Source organism: Papio anubis, chromosome 1 (assembly GCF_008728515.1).
Source record: "Papio anubis isolate 15944 chromosome 1, Panubis1.0, whole genome shotgun sequence".
NCBI classification, from domain to species: domain Eukaryota; kingdom Metazoa; phylum Chordata; class Mammalia; order Primates; family Cercopithecidae; genus Papio; species Papio anubis.
Window position 1 is genome coordinate 91,501,801 of NC_044976.1, and position 26,272 is coordinate 91,528,072.

At 40.0% G+C, this 26,272-nt stretch overlaps 1 protein-coding gene across 1 annotated transcript in view; it reads right to left on the reverse strand.

The window, feature by feature from the left end:
* The window catches only part of DIPK1A (divergent protein kinase domain 1A), a 120,212-nt gene that overhangs the window by 14,755 nt on the left and 79,185 nt on the right, over positions 1-26,272 (reverse strand). Inside the window, exon 2 of the mRNA XM_003892207.4 lies at positions 20,361-20,495. Coding sequence (XP_003892256.1) covers positions 20,361-20,495 — 135 coding nt within the window. The remainder of the gene's footprint in view (positions 1-20,360; positions 20,496-26,272) is intronic.

Here is a 26,272-nt window from a genome sequence, read left to right on the forward strand (position 1 = left end):
TAAATGGTGCTACATGCAAACATAAACATAGTATTTATGTGCCCCTGCCACATGTAGTGAAAGAAAAACATCATGGCAAAAACTCATACCATATTCAAGATGGTGCTTCCTGTGAAGTGGGAGGAAGGAGAATATCAGGCAGGATAAGAGAGCTTCAACTATACTTGTAATGTTTTACTTATTTTTTAAAATGCAGCAAATATGGCAAAAGGTTAAGATTTGTTAAGAAGGTGGCAGATACACGGCGTTTGCCATATTGCTTTTTATTTTTTTCTGAGATGGAGTTTCGCTTTTGTCACCCAGGCTGGAGTGCAATGGCGTGGTCTCGACTCACTGCAACCTCCGCCTCCCCAGTTCAAGCGATTCTCCTGCCTCAGCCTCCCGAGTAGCTGGATTATAGGAACCTGCCACCATACCCAGCTAATTTTTGTATTTTTAGTAGAGATGAGGTTTCACCATGTTAGCTAGGCTGGTCTGGAATTCCTAACCTCACATGATCTGCCTGCCTCGGCCTCCCAAAGTGCTGGGATTACAGGAGTGAGCCACTGTGCCTGGCTGCCATATTGTTTTTTATATGCCAATACTGTTCTATGAGATTTGCATGTATATATATCTTAAATTCTCACAATCTCCCTATGGAATAGGTATCACCATTATTTCCATTTTATTGATAAAGAAACCAAGGCAAGAGAGGTTAAGAAGAGGGTAAGAATTTTACAGAGAGCAGGTTAATGGCAGAGTTGGAACCTGAGCCCAGAGAGTCTGTCTCCAGAGCCTGTTCTTTTAACCACTAAGGTAACAGAACCAGGATTATTGATATTGGAGAGGACCATGCAGAGCAGGTTTAGTACCGACTGTGTCAGATGCCCCTCCCGAGTGCACCCACTAAAGGTGTCTCTGGTCATTCCCTCCACACAAGCAACTCACAACAGGGCTAGGACTTTCATCCTTGTTTCCTGAGGACTTTGCACAATGCCTGACACATAATCAAATAGATAAAAAAGCACTTGCCAAATGGATGAATGAATGAAGTGTATGCTGGGTTTTTAATCCAGAAGTAGGGCACTCTATCATGAACAATTCATGGGATTGGACTTAAAGAGCGATACCCTTCCACTGTTCTGATCTTGGGCTCCTGAATCTTAAACACTTTATCTTAACTCTGTTCAATGTCAGGATTTAAACATGACTCTTTCCACAACAACTATCTTTCAATAAATCATCTTGGGAGTTTATATTTCTTTCCTGAGCCTATTCTCTTCCTCCCTTCTTTCTGTATATTCTCAAATCTAACATTATTTGCGTCCATGTTATCTTCCCTTGTGGAAAGCTGGATGATTTGAAGGCAGACACTTGGTTACATTCATCTTCAAATCTCTCCTCCTCTCTAGCACACAGCACTGTTTGGTATTTAAGTGTTCAGTAAATGTTTATTAAATAACCAACATAAATAGTGGTTTTGGCTTTAAAATCTCATTGAGGATTAAAGTGCATACTTTTCTATAACATTTAATACATTTTTTTTTTTTTTTTTTTTAATAGCACAAACCAGGTAGCTCATTAGTAAACGTATTGGGAAGCAGTAAAAACTAGTCTGGCATTCAGCTACAAGACTGAAACTCTAGTTCTGAGCAAAAACCTCAGGCCAACCATTCATCAAAGAGGTAGTTACAATGAGCAGGCTCTTCCACTTGTGGCTTCCATCACAAACCAAAAGCAAATTTCCCACATGCTTGTATAGAAAGGATGGTTGGCCACGTACTGTTTCGTTTTGTTGTTTTTCAGGCACAGCCACACACACAAACTGTAATTACTGTCAGTAAACGATATTCTAAATAAAAAGACACAGAAATTATAGAGAATGTTCCACTTTACCACAGGATAATCAGCGAAAACATCAAAGGTTTTTCCTGTCCTAAGATTTTTCTTTACTCCAGTGATTCTCCTAAATGCCTCCCTTGCTTGCACATACCTCATCACACCAGGAGATGGCACTCTTTAGTTTTATTTGACGAAACCCACCTCGTTGAATGAATAATTTCATGAACTATGGAAACTACCACAAGGGGGCAATAACGATGAACAGATGTACACTACTAGGTTTTAAGTAATTTTCTAAGATTTATGTTCTAAAAATGTATTTCAGAAAAACTCATCAATTTTTCCTAAGAAAAAAAAATAGCTGAGTTGGGTTTTTAATAATGCCTGAAAATCTTCCACGCCTCTAGTCCCGTTCCCCGTATCGACAATATTAAATCTTCACCATTTTCTAGACTTCCACTTCAGGTTCACATTCTTATCCTCTCAGCCATTAAGAGTGCTCAAATCTCTCTCTCCCCTCCCCCCAACACACACATACTCACCACTCTTTCCTTCCTTCGGTTATAACAGAGTCTGCAATTTATTTTAAAATTCCTCAGTGTAAGTTATAGTCCAGATGCCTCTCATATCCAAATTAGGAATGCACAGGTGCTTGGCTAGAGCTGTAATCAGGAAGCCAATGCTCGAGGCAGCTACTCTAAGCACTTCCATATTCCTTATCTCCTTACTTTGATCAAGATTGGCCAATTTCTGAGGTTTTTGTTAATTAGGAAATCTGGCTTTTATTGGTGAAATTTGTGGTTTTCTCTTGAGACAGGGTCTCACTCTGTTGCCCAGGCTGGAAGTGCAGTGGCATGATCAAAGCTCACTGCAGCCTTGACCTCCTGGGCTCAAGCAATCCTCCCACCTCAGCTTCCTAAGTAGCTAGGATTACAAGTGCATGCCACCACCGTGGCTAATTTTTTTTTAATTTTTAGTAGAGATGGTGTCTCAATTTGTTGCCAAGGCTGGTCTCAAGCTCCTGGCCTTAAGCAATCTGCCTGCCTTGGTCTCCTGAAGTGCTGAGATTACAGGCATGAGCCACTGCACCCGGCCTGTGGTTTGTTAAATAGCATGATAAATGTTACAAGTGAATGATAAGTGGTAAAATTAAAGGTATCTAAGATATGTGGATTGGCTAAAATATGAGATATTCCATACCTTTTTATGAAGGAGGTTTAATAACTAGTTGAGGCTATAATCTTTACCTTTAGGGAGGTACCTGGAGCTAACAGTTTTACAGTTAGAGGTTCTCAAACTTTAGAGAGCTTCAGATTGCATGGAGAGTTGATTAAAACACAGTTTGCTGGACCCATCTCAGAGTTTCTGACTCAGTAGGTCTTGCATTAGACTGAAAATATGCATTAATTTTAAGTGCCCACGCTGGCCTAAGAGACCACATATTGAGAATTATTGGTTCAGAATTTCTAGTGGCCTGACGCTAATCATAAGGAAACACAAGCCTGCCTTTGAAGTATCATTGCTTTTGCCTTGACTAAATCTTTCATGCAAGTTGATAGAGCACTTAAAAGGGTAGACTTGGGGGCCAGACACAGTGGCTCACACCTATAATCCCAGCACTTTGGGAGGCCGAGGCAGGTAGATCACCTGAGGTCAGGAGTTCGAGACCAGCCTGGCCAACATGGTGAAACCCCATTTCTACTAAAAATACCAAAAAAAAAAAAAAAAAAAAATTGCCAGGTGTGGTAGTGTGCACCTTAGTCCCAGCTACTGGGGTGGCTGAGACAGGAGAGTCACTTGAACCCAGGAGGAGGAGGTTGTAGTGGGCTGAGATCGTACCACTGCACTCCAGCCTGGGCAACAGAGCAAGACTGCATCTCAAAAAAAAGAAAGAAAAAGGCAGAGTTAGAACTTTAATAAGTTTACAGGCAGATTATATGAAATGTTTCATGACTGCTTGAAAATAAATTTATTTGTTGCAAATAAAATGTTTTATGACTGAATAAATGTCTACATGTCTAGCAGAAATTGCTTTCATACAGCCTAGTAATAAGGTTGTATGGGGGTACTTAATCCTCACTTACATCAAACATAGGTGGATTCTGTTTCTTCCCTCCCTCCTGCCCAATCTCTACGTCCTTTTTTTTTTCTTGACTTATTATAGGATATTATAGGATATTCAGTAATATGTGAATAGAAATGAGAATGTATATCCTTGCTTTGATCCTAATCTCAGAGATTATATATTCAGATTTTCACCATTACATATGATGTTGGCTGTGGGTTTTTCATAGATGTCTTTTATCAGATTGAGAAAGTTCCCTCCTATTCTTAGTTTGCTGAGAATTGACTGAATTTTGTCAAATGTATCTATTTGGATAATCATATATTAACTTTTTCTATTCTCTTTTTCTTTTTTTTTTTTTTTGAGACAGGGTCTCACTCTGTCACCCAGGCTGGAGTGCAATGGTGTGATCTCGGCTCACTGCAACCTCTGCCTCCTGGGTTCCAGCAATTCTTGTGCCTCAGCCTCGCAGGTAGCTGCTGGGACTGCAGGCAAGAACCACCAGGCATGGCTAAGTTTTGTATTTCTAGTAGAAACGAGTTTTTGTCATGTTGCCCAGGCTGGTCTCTAACTCTTGGCCTCAAGTGATCCACCCACCTTGGCCTCCCAATGTGCTGGGATTACAGGCATGAGCTGCTGCGCCCAGCCAATACTCATAACAGCTTTAACAATGATCTCTGACTTGCAAATTTTAGTCCTTATATTATTTAACCTCCTTCAGCATTTGTCCTGGTTGACCACAGTGTTTTAAAACTCTTTCCTATGGCTTCTCTCTTCATGTTTTCCTCCTCCTTCTCTAGCAACTCTCTTTTATCTTTTTTGAGACAGGGTCTCACTCTGCCACCCAGTCTGGAGTGCAGTGGCATTATCACACCTCACTGTAGCCTCAACCTCCCTGGGCTCAGGTGATCCTCCCACCTCAGCCTCCCAAGTAGCTGGGACTACAAGCACGCACTACCACACCCAGCTAAGTTTTGTATTTTTTGTAGAGACAAGGTTTCGCCTTATTGCTTAGGCTGATCTTGCACTCCTGAGCTCAAGCGAACCACCTGTCTGGCAACTCTTTATGAGTGTTCTTTATGGAATTCTCTTCCTTTCTCACCATCTTAAGTATTAGTGTTTTCCAGGGTTTTGTTCCATTTTCCTTGTGTTCTCTGTATACCATCATCAGTGACATTCCCACAGCTCCAAGGAATCCTGGTTCTATCCCAGCCTAGGCCTTTTTCCTGAATTAAATATCCAAGTGCTACCTGAACATCTCTTGTCTCGATTTGGATAACCTAAAAGCAATTCACACTCAGCCTATCCAAGACTGAACCATCACACCCTGCCCTCCTGTGTCCCAAGGGTTGTCCTCCTTTATGGCCTGCCTCAGTGGAAGGTGCCATCAACCACCTAGGTACCGAGGAGGGAAGCAGTGAGTTGTCCTAAAGTTCTTGTTCTTCCCCATTTCCCCAAACTCAACTGGTCACCAGTTGCTGGCAATCAAATTACTTCCTTCATATCCTTTGAGGCTATTTCATCCCTTCCATTCCCACTGTCAATGCCATCATTTAAACTCTCGTCACTTTGTGCCTGGATTATTACAACTGCCATAAAACAGATCCCCCTGCTTGTGCTGTCTCCTATCTAAACCACCCTCTCTACTACAAGTAGCAAAATTTTTCTAAACATAAATCTGATCAGTCACTTCCCTGCTTAAAAACTTCTACTGATTCTCTACTGCTCTGAAGGTAAAAGGCAAATTCCTTACCATGATATACAAGGTCTGTTATGAGTTTGACCCTGCTTCCTTCACCTCTGCAAATTGCCTTTCATCTTCTCTGCTCTAGCTATGCTATGCCTGGAATGTAGCATTATTTCTTATGTTTGTAGCTTTGCACATGCCTCCTTCTGTCTGCAATGCTCATTCATCAAAATTCAGCTCAGATGTAACCTTTTCCAGAAAGTCGTCTGGGTCCTTCTTCATTGGGGTTTCTGAGCAAAATGTTGCTTAGGATATACTTATGCTGAAAAATTATTGTTGTTTATTGGCAATATTTGGGATATACTTATACTCAAGGTAGTCCTAGTTTATTTTAAATTTGAATGTAACTGAGCATCCTGTATTTTTATTTGCTACCTAGCAACCCTACTCCCAGTCTTATGTATGTGCTCCTCCTTTTTATTTTTCCATATCCCCTACTAGTCTGTAAGCATCTTCAGGGCAGGGGTACCTCTCATCTCTGTATCCCCAAGCTCAAGTACAGTGCCAGTAAGCAGACAATAAATATTTAATTGAAATAAAATGTTTTATTGCTGGCTTGTTTTTTCTAAGTTGGCTTTAACCCTTAGTCTCTTTCTTGCTTTACAGGAATGAGCTAATCTTAACAGTGGTACCGCCTGTGCCAGGATTACAACAAATATCACAAAATATAAGAGAGTGTAGCATAAGACATGAAGGCCACCAGAAGTGCTACTATGATTTAAGATTGGCCGGGCAGTGGTGGCTCATGCCTACAATCCCAGCACTTTGGGAGGCTGAGGCGGGGAGAATCAATTGAAGCTAAGAGTTCAAGACTAGGCTGGGTAACATAGAAAGACAAAACAAAAACAAAACAAAAAAACCCCACAAAAATCAAAATAAAATAGATATTTCCTTAGAATAGGGTTTATGTGTGTTAAGATTTCAAATAAACTTGTTTAATAATTTTTTTATAAGCTTATAAAGAAGTTGGTATAAAGGGAAAAGGGTTATACTTTTCTTAAAAGGAAAAAAGCTTGTACTTTAAAACAGTGTGTTCTTGCCAGGTGCGGTGGCTCACGCCTATAATCTCAGCACTTTGAGAGGCCAAGGTGGGCGGATCACTTGAGGTCGGTCAGGAGTTTGAGACGAGCCTGGTTAACATGGTAAAACCTCGTCTCTAATAAAAATACAAAAAAATTAGCTGGGCATGGTGGCGCATGCCTATAATCCCAGCTATCCAGAGGCTGAGGCAGGAGAATCTCTTGAACCCAGGAGGTGAAGGTTGCCGTGAGCTGAGATGCGACACTGCACTCCAGCATGGGCAACACAGCAAGACTCTGTCTCAAAAAAACCAAAAAACCAAAAACCAAAACCAAAAACAAAACAGTGTGTTCCAAGTAGGACTGGTTCAGTATATCTCAAAAACACAGGATAATGGCAGAAAATATACTTGTCAAGTTAAATAATAATTGATCCTAAGCAAAGGCAAAGCTAAATGAAATAGTTAGCTATATATCACTATCTAATTGAAAACATGGTTCCAAATATCTTAAATTTAGTATATCTTATGTTAGTTGCTTTAAACAATAATCCATTACCCCAAGAAATCAAATTTCAAAAGAGACTGTAATAAAACTTAGAGGCCCTTTTATTTTTTAATACTTCCATTTAAAGGATGTGCTCATATAATGGCCACAAAGGTTTGCTAGAGTAATGTAGTGAGTAATTCCTCATTATTACCCAGGTAGGAACTTAGAATTTGCTTGCATAGAGGAATATGTCAGAAGAGATCAATATTAAACAATGTGGTCCTGAGAAATGTATAGAAGGGGAATATTCTTCTCTGCCTCTTTTTTTCCCTTTATGAAAGAACTCAACAAACAAAATATCTGTTTTTTGTGTCAAGAGAATCTTACCTACAAAGTCAAACTGTAAAATGTCTTTATGGGTAAACACCAAATAGGATTTGCTGAAATAATGAATAAATTAGTGATTTCCATAATCAGAGAAAACGTAAAAAAATGATACAACAAGGCTGGGCACAGTGGCTCACACCTATAATCCTAGCACTCTGGAAGGCCAAGGCAGGCAGATTACCTGAGATCAGGAGTTTGAGATCAGCCAGGCCAACATGGCGAAATCCTGTCTCTACTGAAAATACAAAAAAATTAGCTGGGTGTGGTGGTGTGTGCCTGTAATCCCAGCTACTCAGAAGGCTGAGACAAGAGGATTGCTTGAACCCAGGAGGTGGAGGGTGCAATGAGCTGAGACTGCGCCACTGCATTCCAGTCTGGGCGCCAGAGTGAGACTCCGTCTCAAAAAAAAAAAAAAAAAAAAGATATAACATACTATATAGCCAAGAGCAGTGACTCACACTTGTAACCCCAGCTACTCAGGAGATGTAGGTGGGAGGATCGCTTAAGGGCAGGAGTTGGAGATCAGACTGGGCAACACAGTGACAACCCATCTCTAATAAAAATTTTAAAAAGGCCGGGCGCGGTGGCTCAAGCCTGTAATCCCAGCACTTTGGGAGGCCGAGACGGGCGGATCACGAGGTCAGGAGATCGAGACCATCCTGGCTAACACGGTGAAACCCCGTCTCTACTAAAAAATACAAAAAACTAGCCGGGCGCAGTGGCGGGTGCCTGTAGTCCCAGCTACTCGGGAGGCTGAGGCAGGAGAATGGCGTGAACTCGGGAGGCGGAGCTTGCAGTGAGCTGAGATCCGGCCACTGCACTCCAGCCTGGGCGACAGAGCCAGACTTTGTCTCAAAAAAAAAAAAAAAAAAAAAATTTTAAAAATTAGCTCATGCCTGTAGTCTCAGCTACTCGGGAGGCTGAAGTGGGAGGATCCCTGCAGCCCAGGAATTCAAGGCTGCAGTGAGCTATGATCGCCACTACACTCCAGCCTGGGTGGCAGAGAGGGATTCTGTCTCCAAACAAAACAAAAAAAGCACCTCCTCCTCCACCATATTATATAATTAGCTTGGTGGAAAAAGAAAAAAGCACAATTGACAAAAAAAAGTGGATTTTTCCAAGCACATCTAATCAGGGTTAGTTGTTGCTCTCATTTTTAGACAGTTCTCGTTTCCTACAACTTTCATAAGTTAACAAAGGCTTTTCTGGGTATACCGTTCCCACTCCATTTCCCTTCTTGGAGTTTTAAAAGCTTATTATCCATCTCACTAGAGTCAAACCCTAAATAATGGATGATGACAGTGGAAAGTTTCATATTTTTACTAAAACTGAAAACAGTAAATTAAATTCAAACTGCAAACTAATGTACAGTATGCAAAATTAATCTGAATTCTGGTTCCCACCTTATAGCATTACCCTAAATCTCTTAATAAAAATTATCCATTGGTTACAGAAAACATCTCAGGAAAATAATACTAATACTCTATGGTGATTTCCAATGTTGAAATGATATACTTAATAGATTAATACACACTGTACATAATTTATATGAAATACATGATTTGTTCAACATTCTGTTTGTTTTTAGAATTTACTATAAAAAGACAAAAGAGAGGCCGGGCGCGGTGGCTCAAGCCTGTAATCCCAGCACTTTGGGAGGCCGAGACGGGCGGATCACGAGGTCAGGAGATCGAGACCATCCTGGCTAACACGGTGAAACCTCGTCTCTACTAAAAATACAAAAAAACTTAGCCGGGCGTGGCGGCGGGCGCCTGTAGTCCCAGCTACTCGGGAGGCTGAGGCAGGAGAATGGCGGGAACCCGGGAGGCGGAGCTTGCAGTGAGCTGAGATCCGGCCACTGCACTCCAGCCTGGACAACAGAGCAAGACTCCGTCTCAAGAATTTAGAATTTACTATAAAAAGACAAAAGAGAAAAATATATTAATTTATAGGCAGTTAAAAGCCCCAACCAAGGCTGTGGTTCAGTGGCTACTAATACATGGTTCTGGGAATTCTCTGGTCTAGTGTTAATCAGAATCTTATTCTTTGGGATAAAAGTGCTAAGGAAAGCCTGATTTATAATTAGAGGGAAAAAGAAACTCTTTCATGTCTTTCCAAATCCTTTCTATTCCATAAGGTCCTGTAGAAGTTTTTTTTTTTTTTTTTTTTTTAGACGGAGTTTCTCTCTTGTTGCCCAGGCTGGAATGGAATGGCACGATCTCAGCTCACTGCAACCTCTGCCTCCTGGGTTCAAGTGATTCTCCTGCCTCAGCTTCCCAAGTAGCTGAGATTATAGGCATGTACCACCAGGCGTGACTAATTCTTGTATTTTTAACAGAGATGGGTTTTCACCATGTTGGCCAGGATGGTCTCGAACTCCTGACCTCCGGTGATCCACCTGCCTCAGCCTCCCAAAGTGCTGGGATTACAGGCATGAGCCGCCGCGCCCAGCCTTGAAGGCCCTGTAGAAGTTCTACCTCCTCTATGAAGCCTTTCCACACTATTCTGTCTAAAATAATCTCTCTATTCATAGATGCCTTTTTTTTTTTTTACCTTTTTGTAGTACAACTACTTACCATACAAACTAAATCATTTTAATCTGACATGATGGTCTTCTGATGTGCCAACTTGGCTGGCTAGGCCATAGTCCCCAGTTATCAAAACAAATAATCTAGGTGTTGCTGTGAGGGTATTTTGCAAATGTAATTAAAATTCATAATCAGTTGACTTTAAGAGAGTATCCTAGATAGTCTGGGAGGGCCTGATTCTATCAGTTGAAGGGCCTCAAGAGCACCACTGAGGATTCCCTGATGAAAAAATGTTGCCTGTAGACAGCAGCTTCAGCCAATGCCCAAGAATTCCAGCCTGCCCTTCCTTATTGCCTTCCGTATGGATTTTAGATTTGCTCAGCCAGCCCCACAACTGTATAAACCAACTCCTTGCAATAAATCTCTTTGTATCACTTTTGCTTCTCTGGTTGAACCCTAACTAATACACCTGATTAAATAATATGTGTGTGTGTGTGTGTGTGTGTGTGTGTGTGTGTCTCATCTTCCCAGTCAGACTCAAGGGCAGGAACTTGAGAATATAACAATAATAACTTTCTGTACATTTACCATGTGTCAGATACAGTGTTAAGTCTTTCAATACATAAACTCATTTTATCCTTACAACCACCTGATATGAAAGTATTATTAATCTCCATTTTACAAAGCCTAAATAATTTGCCCAGCTTATATAGCTCAGAAATGGCAAAGCTGGAACTCAAACCTAAAGTTCTTTTACTCCAATGCTTACACTCTTAACTATTACAATGGATGGGGCCCTTCACACACAAACAGAGAGAGAAAGACAGAGGCATGCAGAGAAGAAAGCTATGGAACACAAAATAGACCACGACTGTTAAACAGATATAAACTGTTTTTTTTGTTGTTGTTGAGACAGGGTCTTGCTCTGTTGCCCAGGCTGGAGTGCAGTGGCGCAATCTCAGCTCACGGCAACCTCTGCCTCTCAGGTTCAAGTGATTTTCCTGCCTTGGCTTCCTGACTAGCTGGGATTATAGGCGTGCACTGCCACGCCTGGCTAATTTTTGTATTTTTAGTAGAGACGGGGTTTCACCATGTTGGCCAGGCTGATCTCAAACTCCAGACCTCAAGTGATCTGCCCATCTCAGCCTCCCAAAGCACTGCGATTACAGGTGTGAGCCACCGTGCCCAGCGGTAAACTGCTTATTACAGTCTGTTGACAATCTGTCCTCCCTAACTCCTAAGCCATGATTTCAGCTTGGAGGTAATGCTCTCAATGGGACAGCTACAGCAATCTTCCAGGAAATTTTTGAATTACAATGCTAGGTTACAGCAATGACAAGTAATGGGGTACTTGCCCCAGATCAAATGAAGTAAGTCAAGGACTTGAGAACCTTCTCTATGTTCAACAGATATGTCAGAGCATCATTCAGTGTTAGATTACCAGGTTAATTAGTTCAATTCTAAAATCTGTGATGCAGGTAGGACAGAGATACTTTTATTTGAACCTGTATAATGTAGTTAAAGCAAGCCAATGAAATAAAGTCACTTATTTAAAGCCACACAGTATAGCACAAGAAAAAGTGAGGCTGGGGCTTTCACTTCAGCCTAGCATTTTTTCTAATAGGCTGACATGATACGGTTTAGCTACTAGTAATCGAGAAGTTCTTCATAGGGAGTGGGTTGTACCACTAATATCCAACATTTAAAAATGTACATGGTGTTACTAAAGGAATAAGACAGATTTTCATAAGCCACATATGAAAGCAATCAGATTCCTCAAACTCCCCTCTTTGGGCATTTGCATTCACTGTCCTTTCTCTTTAAATGCTTTTTGCCTAGATTCTCACACAATTGCTTCCTCTCATCAGCTTCCAATTCAAAATGCCATCTTTTCAGAGAGGCTTTTCCGGTTAAGACAGCATGCCCTAGCCATTCTCTACTAAATATTGCTATTACATTTTTTTTTTTGTTTTTTTGTTTTTTTGTTTTTAGGCGCAGTTTCGCTCGTGTTGCCCAGGCTGGAGTGCAATGGTGCGATCTCGGCGATCTCGGCTCACCACAACCTCTGCCTCCTGGGTTCAAGTGATTCTCCTGCCTCAGCCTCCCTAGTAGCTGGGATTTCAGGCATGCACCACCACACCCAGCCAATTTTAATTTTTTTTAGTAGAGACAGGGTTTCACCATGTTGGTCAGGTTGGTCTCAAACTCCCAACCTCAGGTGATCTGCCCACCTCGACCTCCCAAAGTGCTGGGATTATGGGTGTGAGCCACCACACCCGGCCAGTTATTACATATATTTTCATTGCACTTGTCAGAACCTTATTAATTTACTTGTTTTTGTTTTTATTATACACATTCCACAATAAGAATGTAAGCTCCTTGGCTAGATGTGGTGGCTCACACCTATAATCCCAGAACTTTTGGAGGCCGAGGCAGGTGGATCACCTGAGGTCAGGAGTTCGAGACCAGCCTGGCCAACATGGTGAAACCTTGTCTCTACTAAAAACACAAAAATTCGCAGGGTGTGGTGGCGGATGCCTGTACTCCCAGTTACTAGGGAGGCTGAGGCAGGAGAATTGCTTGAACCCGGGAGACGGAGGTTGCAGTGAACTGAGATCATGCCACTGCACTCCAGTCTGGGTGACAGAGTGAGACTCCATCTCAAAAAAAAGAAGAAAAAGCTCCTTAAGGCATGAATTCTGTCTTGCTTACCACAATATGCCTAGCACCTAGAAAAATAACTTTGATGTAAATGTTCAATAAATATTCAACTGACTGATAGATACCTCTTCCAAAATGGATTATACTTTTTATATTATTGCTATACGACAGTAGTTACCTTGAAAATAAATATTAAATAATAATAATTATTATTATTATTTTGATACAGGGTCTCATTCTGTTGCCCAGGCTGGAGTGTAGTGGTGCTATCATGGCTCACTGCAGCCTCGACCTCTTTTGCTCTAGTGATCCTCTCACCTCAACCTCCAAGTAGCTGGGACTACAGGTGCATGCCACCGTGCCCAGCTAATTTTTTATTTTTTTGTAGAGATGGATTCTCACTATGTTGCCCAGCTGGTCTTAAACTCCTGGGCTCAAGTATTCCTCCCACCTTGGCCTCCTAAAGTGCTAGGATTACAGATGTGAGCCACCATGCCTGGTGCTGGTTAAATTATAAAGAATAGGAAAAATAAGTGAAAGGAAAGATTTTGCCAACTTTTAAAGAGAATAAAAGAACCCACACTTGGAAACTTAAAACTTAAGCAAATAATATCTGTGGAACCTCTTTTGGATCTTCTGTGCCTCTTTATAATCTTCCTTAGTTCACAAAGATGAAATTGACTGAAGATTTTGAAGGGAATCTGTTCAAAGGTTATACACAGGATACTGTAATCCTTTGATGAGCATGTGTTTACTAAGCATGACTTTAAGATTATGCAGTTTTATATTTATATACCTAAAATTCAAAATTAGCAATTTTATTATATGCTTTGGTTCTCTTCAATCCACTTAAGAAAAGAACAGTCCATGCACTAATACAGACGGAGAGAGGCAATCAGTTTAGATTCCACATTTCAAAGCAGTAATGACCAGGACCAGAAGTATGTGTGGATATTGCCATAATTCATGAAATGGCCAGGTAATTACTTAGGCAGATATTGTAAAACTGAACCATGGGAGAAACCAATTTAAAATATATCACATTTCAAGTTAGGAAGGGCTGCTTAGACTTTTAAAAAAGGTATAATCTGCAATATAAAACTTATATGAATTATACACACACACACACACACACATCTGTTGCTTTCCTCTAAACATCCAAGAATTTGCACATTTGCATAAGTGGCTTCATATTGTTTTACCTTCAACATCTCTATATATTTCAGATATCTCGATTATAGCTGGATTTTGATTTTTTTTTTTTTTTTTTTTTTTTGGAGGTGGAGTCTTGCTCTGTTGCCCAAGCTGGAGTGCAATGGCGCGATCTCAGCTCACTGCAGCCTCTGCCTCCCAGGTTTCAGCGATTCTCCTGCCTCAGCCTCCTGGGTAGCTGGGATTACAGGAGCATGCCATCATGCCTGGCTAATTTTTGTAGTTTTAGTAGAGACGGGGTTTCACCATGTTGGCCAGGCTGGTCTCAAACTCCTGACCTCAGGTGATCCACCCACCTCGGCCTCCCCAAGTGCTGGGATTACAGGCATGAGCCACCGTGCTTGGCCTGGATTTTGATTTTTAAATACAGCCTCACAATCTTTGTCTTTCAACTGAATCATTTGGTTCACTGATAATATACTGTAATTACCATCATATGTGGGTTTAAATATACTCCATCTGATGCCATGGTAAGCCACCCAAATCTCCTTCTCCAGGATTGGAGCACTTATTCCTTCAGCACTGGGAGTATAGGTAGCAAATAGCTCTCAGCCGAGTCCTTCTTTAGGACTGCCCTCAGCTAGAGTACAGCCTTGCCCAAGGTGATACCTCCTTGCAGGGATGGGGGTAAAGGTGGGAATCTGCTTCCACTGACTGGTCAGTGAGGGGGATAAGGGTCTGGACCTTTGCAAGGTCATCCAGCTCCAGAATTCCCTATAGGGTTGACCTTTAAGGCCTTTGTTACTACTGCAGTGCAGTTCAACTTTTCCCTCTGACTTACTCTGCTTCCTCACTCTCTACAGATGTTAATCCCAAGAGCCCAACTTAATCAACTTGCTGCAGGCAAATCTTAGTCTCTAAGTCTGCTTTCCAGGGAATTCAATCTGTGACATCTTTCATCTTATTATGTATTTTTTTTTTTTTTACTTATCCTGCCTGTTCTGTTTCTTTTTCTTTACTTTCTTGCCTTCTTTTGGGCTATTCTTTTATTATTATCTTTTTTTCCTGAGAGACTGAGTTTTGCTCTTGTTGCCCAGGCTGGAGTGCACTGGTGTGATCTTGGCTCACTGCAACCTCCACCTCCCGGGTTCAAGTGATTCTCCTGCCTCAGTCTCCCAAGTAGCTGGGATTACAGACATGCACCACCACGCCCGGCTAATTTTGTATTTAGAGGTGGGGTTTCTCCATGTTGGTCAGGCTGGTCTCGAACTCCCAACCTCAGGCGATCCACCCGCCTCAGCCTCCCAAAGTGCTGGGATTACAGGTGTGAGCCACCGCACCTGGCCTCTTTTATTCTTTTATTATTCAATTTTTTCTATGTTAGTTTGGAAATGATACACTCTTTTTCTATTCTATAGGTTATCCTAGAAATAATAATATGCATCCTTGAATTATCAAAGTCTAAAGTTAACTGGTTGATTCTTTTATCCTACTCTGCAATATTGTAAGGACTTAAAGACTTTAATTTCTTTTATCCTTCTCCCATTTTATACGTAATTGTTATTCTAGGTATTGCAGCATATAATGGAATCATACAATATTTGTCTTTTTGTGTTTGGCTTCTTTCACGTAGCATAATGTTTCCAATATTCATCCATGTTGTAGCATGTATCAGAATTTCACTTTTTTTAAAGGCTAATATTCCATTGTAACTATATATGATGGACAGTTGGCTTGTTTCCACCTTTTGGCTACTGTGAATAATGCTACTGTGAACCTTGGTGTGCCAGAATCCATTTGAATCCCTGATTTCAATTTGTGTTGGTATATATACCCAGAAATGGATTTACTGGATCATAAGGTAATTCTATGTTTAACAATTTGAGAACCCTCCATACTATCTTCCTGATTCTTTTTCTTTAAATCTTTTTTTTTTTTTTTTTTTGAGACAGAGTCTCCCTCTGTCACCCAGGCTGGGGTGCAGTGGTGTGATCTCAGCTCACTGCAACCTCTGCCTCCTGGGTTCATGTGATTCTTGTGCATCAGTCTTCTGAGTAGCTGGAATTACAGGTGTGTGCCACTACACTCGGCTAATTTTTTGTATTTTTAGTAGAGACAGGTTTTCACTATGTTGGCCAGGCTGGTCTCAAACTCCTGGAGTCAAGTGATCTGCCCACCTCGGCCTCCCAAAGTGCTGGGACTACAGGCATGAGCCACCATGCCCAGCCCTGATTCTTTTTTACATATTACAATTCTCTGTTAATATTATCCATTGTTTTACCTATTTCTTCTACCTTTATTCCTATTTAATTGAACATGAATATAAACAGTTATTTTTACATCCTTTTTGAATAACTCTAATATCTGGATCATCTGCAGATCTGCTTCTAGTATCTGTGCTTATCTCTTGATTTCTGGTCATTTTACTTTGTCTTTTGGCCTTCTTTGTACTTTTTCACATAATGTCTCCAGAGAGGGTTTCCTTCTGTCTAGGAGACAAAGGTAATGGTAGCTGATTACCTTAACAAAATCAGGGGCTGTTTGAAGTTGAGGCTCTGTTGTAGCTCTGGGTAAAGCTCTAGCTACTTATGTCCAAGGATATATATCCCTCTAGGATTTTTAACTGAGAGCTTGGTATTCACTGGGGTTTCTCCTTCTGGCAAGTTCATAACTCTAATCTGTATCTTGTGAGACTGCCAAAGTGTCTGCTCTGCTTTTCAAAGGTTTTCCAATGCAGTCTTTAACCTCCCATTCTGCAGAGCCCAGGAATTGGCAAATATCCCAATGGGATAACTGGCTGTATGCATGAGGTTCCCCTGGTTTTCTACAAAGGCTCTGCTGGTTTCTTGTCCCCAGTAGGGGCTTTCCGCCAATATAAGGTTTCTGCTTCTCAGACCCCTGCCCATGCCTAGAATCAGCAAATTCCCCCCAGGGTAAAAGAGACCATAAAAGTCAGCTCACCATTCTGAGACTCTTTTAGTTTACCTTTACTCCTGGGGTTCATTCCTTTAAGGTCTCAGCCCAAAGCAAGGTGTGCCAGGGTTCCCATCCCATCCTTGGTTGAATGTAGTAGATTTTTATTACCCTAGCCCCATAAAACTGTACACTTCAATTTTAGATCATACATCTCCAGTTAATAGCAGCCACAAAAACTAGGCTCAGCTCTTTCAAATCTTATCCTCTTGGCTGGGTGCAGTGGCTTATGCATGTAATCCCAGCACTTTGGGAGGGCAAGGCAGGTGGATCACCTGAGGTTAGGAGTTTGAGACCAGCCTGGCCAACATGGCGAAACCCCATCTCTACTAAAAATAGAAAAATTAGCCAGGTGTGGTGGTGGGTGCCTGTAGTCCCAGCTACTTGGGAGGCTGAGGCAGGAGAATCATTTGAACCTGGGAGGCAGAAGTTGCAGTGAGCCGAGATTGCACCATTGCACTCCAGCCTGGGTGTCAGAGCAAAACTCTGTCTCAAAAAAAAAAAAAAAAAATCTTATCCTCTCCCAGATCTTGATCAAGTAATTCCCTCCTATCTTGTTAGCACTTTGTGGCTTTAAAATATACTTTTTAAAAGGTTATTTTATTTTTGAGATGAAGTCTTGCTCTGTTGTCCAGGCTGGAGTGTGTTGTGGCAGGATCATAGTTCACTACAATCTCAAATTCCTGGATTTAAGGGATCCTCCCACCTCAGCGTCCCAAGTAGGTGGGACTACATGTGTATGCCACCCTGCCTGGCTAAAATATACTTTAACAATATTTGTTTTGCTTGCTTTTTAGTTCCAATCCCACAATTGCTATACAATATTAGTACTATCTTAGCTTAGTACTACTGACTTTAGTACTACTAGTTATGATAGGTTTTAAGAACATAATCCCAAATGCAGAATAACTCTAATTTTTTAAAAGCCAGTCTTAGGAAAATGATGTATTTTAGACTCAGAAAGCTCTTTCACTATCTTCAGGGTTTGATACGCTAACCATTAAATTATGCTAGAATTATGTTCTGTTTTCACTTCTTATAAATTAAAGGGAAATTAAATCAAAGTGAAAAGTAATGAAGCACTTCAACTCTAATTTACTCATGACAGAACATATACCAATATTTGCCTTACATTTGAAGGATATTGTAATAATACAAGATATTTAAAAGCATATCCATTTCATTTTGTCTTAATCTCTTAGAACAGTCTTTCTAACATTACCAGATGATGTTAACAGGTCTTCCTGGAGGGCTGTGGTGGGGACACGGTTTTTTCTGATCAAGTATATTTGCTCTGTCTTGGAGATGCATAACACACATTGGTATTTAAAAGACCCTAAGAAGTCCTCAGTAAAGTCAGCTGTTATCTTTATTTAACCCTCTGTTTCCAAATACACCTGACCAGGGACATATTTTATCCATGGAATATCTATTAATGTGCTCCAAGGCACCTAGTTTGAGAAAGGTGGCCTAGAGAAAGAGAAATACACATTTCAAATAGTTTTGGTTATTTGTATGTTTTTGAACTTGACTGTCTACCTCCTGTTTCCTCTTTCACTGAAGGCTAGAAACTGAGTTTTGTGGGGTTTTATTAGCTTTATTAAACTGTCACTTCTTCTGTCAGTCTTTTCTTTTTTTTTTTTTTTTGAGACGGAGTCTCGCTCTGTCGCCCAGGCTGAAGTGCAGTGGCCGGATCTCAGCTCATTGCAAGCTCCGCCTCCCGGGTTCACGCCATTCTCCTGCCTCAGCCTCCCCAGTAGCTAGGACTACAGGCGCCCGCCACCTCGCCCGGCTAGTTTTTTTTTTTTTTGTATTTTTAGTAGAGACGGGGTTTCACCGTGTTAGCCAGGATGGTCTCGATCTCCTGACCTCGTGATCCACCCGTCTCGGCCTCCCAAAGTGCTGGGATTACAGGCTTGAGCCACTGCGCCCGGCCTCTCTGTCAGTCTTTTCTGATGTAGGGTAGCAGAAGGAGTATGAGCTTCACAGAGAGACAGAATTAGGATCAAACTCTGGTTCCATCATCTTGGGCAAATTCTCCTGTCTCTCTGGGTCATAGTTCTTTATCTGTATACTATTATACTAAGGATTAATGAACATGTAAAGTACCCAGGACATTGGCCCCAGAGGTACCTCCTATCTTAAAATTCCTCAAGGATCTAGAATGGCCAGTTGGAATGAACATAGGATTGCTATCTTTGAACCTTGACTTAGGACTCTTCTTTACTAACTCATTCCCCTCCCTTGCCTAGTTAAGAGACTGTAACACTCCTGCGGAATAACGCGCTTTTGTATCCTGACTGATGGAGCACCTCGTGTTAAACTGGTTTTTATTTTCTTAGAACTTGGGGAAGCTCCAGGTTTCCGTCTTATGTTCCCATAACAGTTACTATCTTATTTATCTTACCTTACTGTAATTACTCATTTTCTTTCCTGATCCAGTGTAAGTTTTATAAGGTCAAAGACATTTTTTCCCTGTTATATGCACGCACCACTGGCCTGGGTAAAGAGTAGCCACTCAATAACTATAGAATCTTTAATAAGTTATAATAATTGGAACTCCCAAAATCATTATTATTCAAATATAATCCTGAGATGAAGTGTTTTAATATTCTTTATATTAGAAAGTACAGGTAGAGGCCAGGTGCAGTGGCTCATGCCTGTAATCCCAGCTCCTTGGGAAGTCAAGGAGGGCAGATCACTTGAGGCCAGGAGTTCGAGACCAGCCTGGGCAACATGGTGAAATCCCGTCTTTGCTGAAAATATAAAAATTAGCCAGGCGAGGTAGTGCAAGCCTGTAATTCCAGCTACTTGGGAGGCTGAGGCAAGAGAATCGCTTGAATCCGGGAGGCAGAGGTTGCAATCAGCTGAGGTTGCACCACTGCACTCCAGCCTGGGCAACAGAGCGAGACTTCATCTCAAAAAAAGAAAGAAAAAAGAAAGTACCAGTAGAAAACAAGGAGTTAAATTTACTTGAAATTCTCAAATTTTTAAAATATAAATCTACGGAATCAATGATCACTACTAGAAATCTTAGACTGATAGTCATTTTTCTGAGATATATCCAAGCACTAGGATAGAAACAGAATAATATTCTTTTTAGATACATTTTGGTATTCAAGAGTAACTCCATTTATTCAAAAGATGTGTTCTAGAAAGTCTGCCTTTAAATAAACTTTTATAGTCTAAACATTAAAAAACTCATCTGATTGAAATAAACTAAAACTTAAATATAGTTAAAAAATATATATATATCTAAAAAATAAAAATACCTCTTTGTATTGAGGATGTCCCACACTAACTTATCTATGTGTAATATATTTAAATTTCTGAACACTGGAATTTTCAAAGTGGGGAAAACTTTACTAACGGGTCATATCAAAAAGCTAAGAAGATTAGCACAATTCTAATGTCAAATTAACTTTTATTTTTAAAAACATCATTAGTAAGTATGTAAGTAGTAAATATAGTGTGTTATGAAGAGGCTTTTTAGTAAACAGGAAATTTAAAATACTTACTATTATTTTCTTACAGTCCTTTCCTCTGCATAATTCTGTATAGGTAGAATACTGCACATATATAATCCAGCTTCCAACAAAAACCGCTAACCAGGAAAAGAAAAGGTATTTCATCCGCACATATGAGAAGCGAGCCTGTGAGTAAAAAAGAACATAACAATCATTCATTCAGCACCAAATCAGCATTCGATGTCCTAGAACGTGACTTCTCACCCTTCTTGGAATAACCCAATATATATTCTAGGCTTTCATATGGCAATTCTAGAACAAAGTGCACTTTCACTGAGTCCAAACAGCACTGGTGTCAGAAAAGGAAGCCCCTTGGTCCTGCCAAGGAAAAAGGGAACAAAATATCCTTTAAGATGTATAACCTTTCAAATATCACCATCATCCAAAGCTACTTTTTAGGCACAAGCAACGTGTACCACGCTACCCTGGGCACCTTGTGAGATCAGGTAAATAGAGGTACAATTCCTATTTACTAGAAGCTTACAAAAGACTGTTTCACATAAGAATCTTAAAGGTCTTTAGGAAAATCATGATAAAAATAATTTTGTTTTAAAGAAATAAGAACAGAGAATCTGGCTATTTGTCTAATGTCTCATACTGACAACCAGAACCAGAAATTAAGCTCTACAGTCATTTCTATTTCCCTATTGTATTCACCAGGGCTTTATGTTCCTTTTGTTCAACCAACCAAATGTTTCACCTAATAGATATTCTGGAAACTGAGGAGACGCTAACAACTGTTAAAGGAGAAATGACTGAAGAAGGGTTAAGATATAGTAAAAATAAATTACTCTTTGCATGTCAACTTATAAAGCTACACAATAGGATCCTCTTTGCATTGTTTTGTTTCCAGTGCTCTTGTGTTCTAATTGCAGCTCGGGCTGGTTGATGCCTTTTTTCCATCAACTACATATCAAACAGTTTCATCTTCAAAAGTGACACTTGAAGTCAAGACTAGTTGACATTTATTTTTTGAGTCTGTAGCACCCATGGTCTGGTTTTATAAACAGCAGAACTGAGGACTACGAAGAGAATTCGGCAGAATAAATTAAAGATACGTAAACAAACAATGAAAAGCTAGTTTTGCTTTTACAATCACGAGCCAGTTTCTCACACTGGGAACAGTAGGATACTGTGGGCACTGTGAGCATGCAAAGAAGCAGAACGAGATGAGACAGAAGCGCACCTGCAGAAGACAATGAGTGCAAACGAAAAAGAGACTCAGGAAATACTGAATTCTGTTGGCCCTATTTGTGGTTTAGATATCTTTGTGAGGTTAACAGATGGTGAATCCCTGTACCAAAAGGCTTGAGTACAACGAATTCTCAGTAAAATTGTAGGTCTTTGAGCTTTATTATTAAAATTAAAAAGTGCCTTTAATGCAAGATACTTTTGAATTGCTCTAAGCAAAAAGAAAATTCAGACTAAACCCCAAATTAAATCACATAAATGACAATGGGGTATATACCATGGGGTTTGTTTGAAAGATATTTAAGATGACTCGTCTCTAATAAGAGGTCTGGTCATCAGATAGAAATTGACATGTACTAACATTGTGAACCTAAATAAGATGAAATGACATAATGCCTATAAAATATAAGCATATTGCTGGGCACATAGTAAGTATTCAGCAAATGTTAGCTAAATCAATTTGCCAGTCACTGGGCAAGAAGCCAACAATACTGTCAGTGGCTATCATCTTCTTTTCGGACTTGCCAAAAAGAAAACTGAATCTGAATCTGATCAAGCCTTTTAGCTGCAGCTACCAGTTTACAGGAAATACATGAGACAGAGGAACACAAGTGACACTTAAGTAAGTGACACTATAAGGATATAATCAGCAAACTCCAGCCTGTGGGAAACACTGTAATACAAACAATCCAGTTTCTTCACAAATAAATTACAAGGAGGGAGAAAAGGGGAAGGGGAAACTGAAAAAATAAAAACCATTTAAGAAATATATTAGGCTAGATGTGGTGGCTCACATCTGTAATCTCAGCACTTTCGGAGGCTGAGGTAGGAGAATCACTTGAGTACAGGAATTTGAGACCAGCCTGGACAATATAGTGAGCCACTGTCTCTATGAAAAAATTTAAAAATTAGCCAAGGCCACCCTGGAGCTCACGCCTGTAATCCCAGAACTTTGGGAGGCCGAGGCAGGCGAATAACTTGAGGTCAGGAGTTCGAGACCAGCCTGGCCAACGTGGTAAAACCCCGCCCATACTAAAAATACAAAAATTAGCTGAGTGTGGTGGCATGCACCTGTAATCCCAGCTACTCAGGAGGCTGAGGCAGAAAATTGCTTGAACCTGGTAGACGGAGGTTGTAGTGAGCCGAGATTGTGCCACTGCATTCCAACCTGGGTGACAGAGCAAGACTCCATCTCAAAAAACAAAAATAAAAATTAGCCAAGCATGGTGGCTCACACCTGCAGTCCCAGCTATTTGGGAGGTTAGGGTGAGAGGATTGCTTGAGCCTGGGAAGCAGAGGTTGTAGTGAGCCAAGACTGCACTGCTGCACTCCAGCCTGGGTGACACAGAGAGACCTTATTTCAAAAAATGAGAGAAATATATCAAATAATTACAACACATGTATCTTTTTTGAGTCCTGATTCAAATGAAAACCTGTAAAAAATGACATTTGTAAGACAATTGAAAATTTTAAGAATGACAGTATACTTGATGACAGTAAAGGATTATTTTAGTTTCTTTTTAGGTGTGATAATGGTTCTGTGATAATATTTAAATATTTTTCTTTTCTCTATCAAATAGCTATGTTTTTCTACTTCCTCTGGCATATGTTTAAATGGAAAAACACCCTATGAACTGGATTGCCCAGTGACTACTTGTCATGATAAAGAATGCCAAACATTTTTGAGAGGAAGTTAGATTGATGATGTTCCCAGCAGGGCACTGGGCATCACCTGTTGTAGACATAATAACAAAAGGAGTGAGACACATTTTTCTTCCAGCTTGCCATGGAGAATTGCTGTGATTTGGGGGTAACACAAAGTAGTAAAAGGACCTTCATGGGTCCTTTAATATCTGCAGATCCTGCAGCCTCACATTTAAAAATAATGATTGAAGAAACAGCCATAAATTACATCTGTAGCTATTAACCAATTTAATTTCCCTGTGTGCCACTCACTAAAATGTTTCTAGCAGTCTGTTCTGTACCAATTACCTAGATAATGTAGTCTTTGATTAAGAAATGTCATCTGACCTTTTTATTTATGCTGAACTATTCACAATGACTGCCCAGCAGTTTTTTATTCTGCAGATTGTGTGCCTAGCTGGTAATGGTATGGTGCTTTATTCCTCATTGTGTTCCTGAAAAGCAGGGTAAGAATTTTCGTAAATACACTATGGCAGTGATTCTCAAATGGACTTAGTTTGCCCCACAGGGGACACTTGGCAATGTCTGGAGACGTGTTTGGTTTCCCAACTGGAGGTTGCTACTGAAATCTTGTGGAGTAGCAGCCAGAGATGCTGCTAAACATCCTACAATGTACAATGTAGCCCCCCACAGCAAAGCACCATCAGGCCCACAATGTGTTTGAGAAACTCTGTATCACAGTTACACAATAAAATGAAAACAAAAATTGTGGGGTTGAAAGAGCCAAATTTGTACAACACTAGCATTTTATCTTAAATTAGCCTTTAATGCATAAACTATTACTCAATTTTAAAAATATAACATCTGTCTGGAAATAACAGAAGCAGTTATCACTAGAGTAAATGATTGCCAATATTTTATTGTAAGCCCATGATGACACAAAATGCCATTTCTACTCTAAAAAATAGTAATAATTTTTCTTCTTTTAAAATACTGTTTGATTTCATTGTGATAATTTATTTCAAAACAAACCTGAAAATCTTTGATCTTGTTTGTAACTTTACATTAAGTTTTAAAAATAGGCAGAAAGAGGCAACATACCAAAATTTAGCCATTTAAGACTACTTCTGGCCGTGCAGTGGCTCACGTCGGTAATCCCAGCACTTTAGGAGGCTGATGCCGGGGGATCATCAAATCAAGAGATCGAGCCCATCCTGGCCAACACAGTGAAACCCCGACTCTACTAAAAATACAAAAATTAGCTATGCGTGTTGGTGGGAGCCTGTAATCCCAGCGATTCGGGAGGCTGAAGCAGGAGAATCGCTTGAACCCAGGAGGTGGAGGTTGCAGGGAGCCGAGATCATGCCACTGCACTCCGGCCTGGGCGACAGAGTGATGCTCCGTCTCAAAAAAAAAAAAAAAAAAAAAAAAAAAAAAAAAGGCTACTTCTATTATCTATTTTTCATACTCTGCATCTTTCATAAACTTGTAAAGCACAAAGTCCTTTTACTTTACCCCAAATTACTCTATACACAAATGTTCTTAATTTTGAGAGTGGGGACTCTGTCTCCAAAAAAAAAAAAAGGCAATATGATTCTACTGGTCACAGTTTTAGCATTCTTAATCTTTTTAAGAGGTGAATTTTTGTATTTATAGAGAGAATCTGAATTATTCTTTGATCTGAAGTTTAAAGATTTTATTTGCAGGAGCATATTCTGTGTTTTGATTTTATGAAAAATCAGGAAATAAAGTTTCAATAAAAAACAGATAATTTTCACATTTTCTCTGAATGCTGGTTCATATTTCTTATGCTTAGAGGTTGACAGCATAACAAAATGCCAAGAACAACTAGTGAATCAATTGCATGGGGTGATTCTCAAGCCTGTGACTAGGCTCCACAGTAAAACACTATTTCAAAGAAGTGTCAAAGTAAAAGAAATAGCTCGTGATACATTAAGTGAAAAAAACCCGCTTTCAAAATCCCATGTATGATATGTTCCCAATTTGGCTTTTAGAAAGAGAAATCACCAAAAAACTTTAGAAACTGCAAGGAAATAAACAAAACATGAAGGGTTGTTGTCTCAAACTGTCAAGAGGTGGTGGGATTATGGATAATTTTCATTTTTCTTCTCTTAATTTTCTAGAACAAATATGTATTACTTTTTTAATTAGAAAAATCTATTTGCATATATGTGTTTAATGTACGTATTTAAATATGTCATTAAGATCTACAAGTCTCTTGATGCTTAAAAAAATCTTTTTTACTGTAAAATATTAATATAGAATTATATAAAATATATAAATACAGCTTACATTATAATTATAAAGCAAATATCTAAATAACTACCACTTGGGTAAAAATACAGAATTTTCTGGCCAGGTGTGGTGGCTCATGCCTGTAATCCCAGCACGTTGGGAGGCTGAGGCGGGCAGATCACTTGAGGTCAGGAGTTCGAGGCCAGCCTGGCCAACATAGTGAAACCCCATCTCTATTAAAAATACAAAAATTAGCTGGGCATGATGGCATGTGCCTGTAATCCCAGCTACTTGGGAGGTTGAGGCAGGAGAATCACTTGAACCCAGGAGGCAGAGGTTGCCGTGAGCTGAGATTGTGCCATTGCATTCCAGCCTGGGTGACAAGAACGAAACTCCGTCTCAAAAAAATAAATAAATAAAAACCCCATAATTTTCTAATACCCTCACTGACCCCCAACCTCCCAACATGCTCTTGACTACCATGATAATCATCTGTTTATGTGCTTTTCTAAGCAGTTTAACCGCTGATCATGTATCCCTACAATGCAGAGTTTGATGTTGATTGTTTGAACTTTACACAAGTAGAAGCCTATTCTATTTCGACTTGCATCCATCCCTCAGCATTATACCATGAGATTTAACCATGCTGATACATATAGCCAGTTTGTTCATTTTCTTTGCTGTAGAGTATTCCACTGATTTTTCAGTAAGTAATCTTTATACTTTTATATACAAAGAATATAAATATTTAAAAATGCATATTTTTCTCTTCAACTTCTGTAAGGAAAAAAAATCCACATAATATGGAGCTG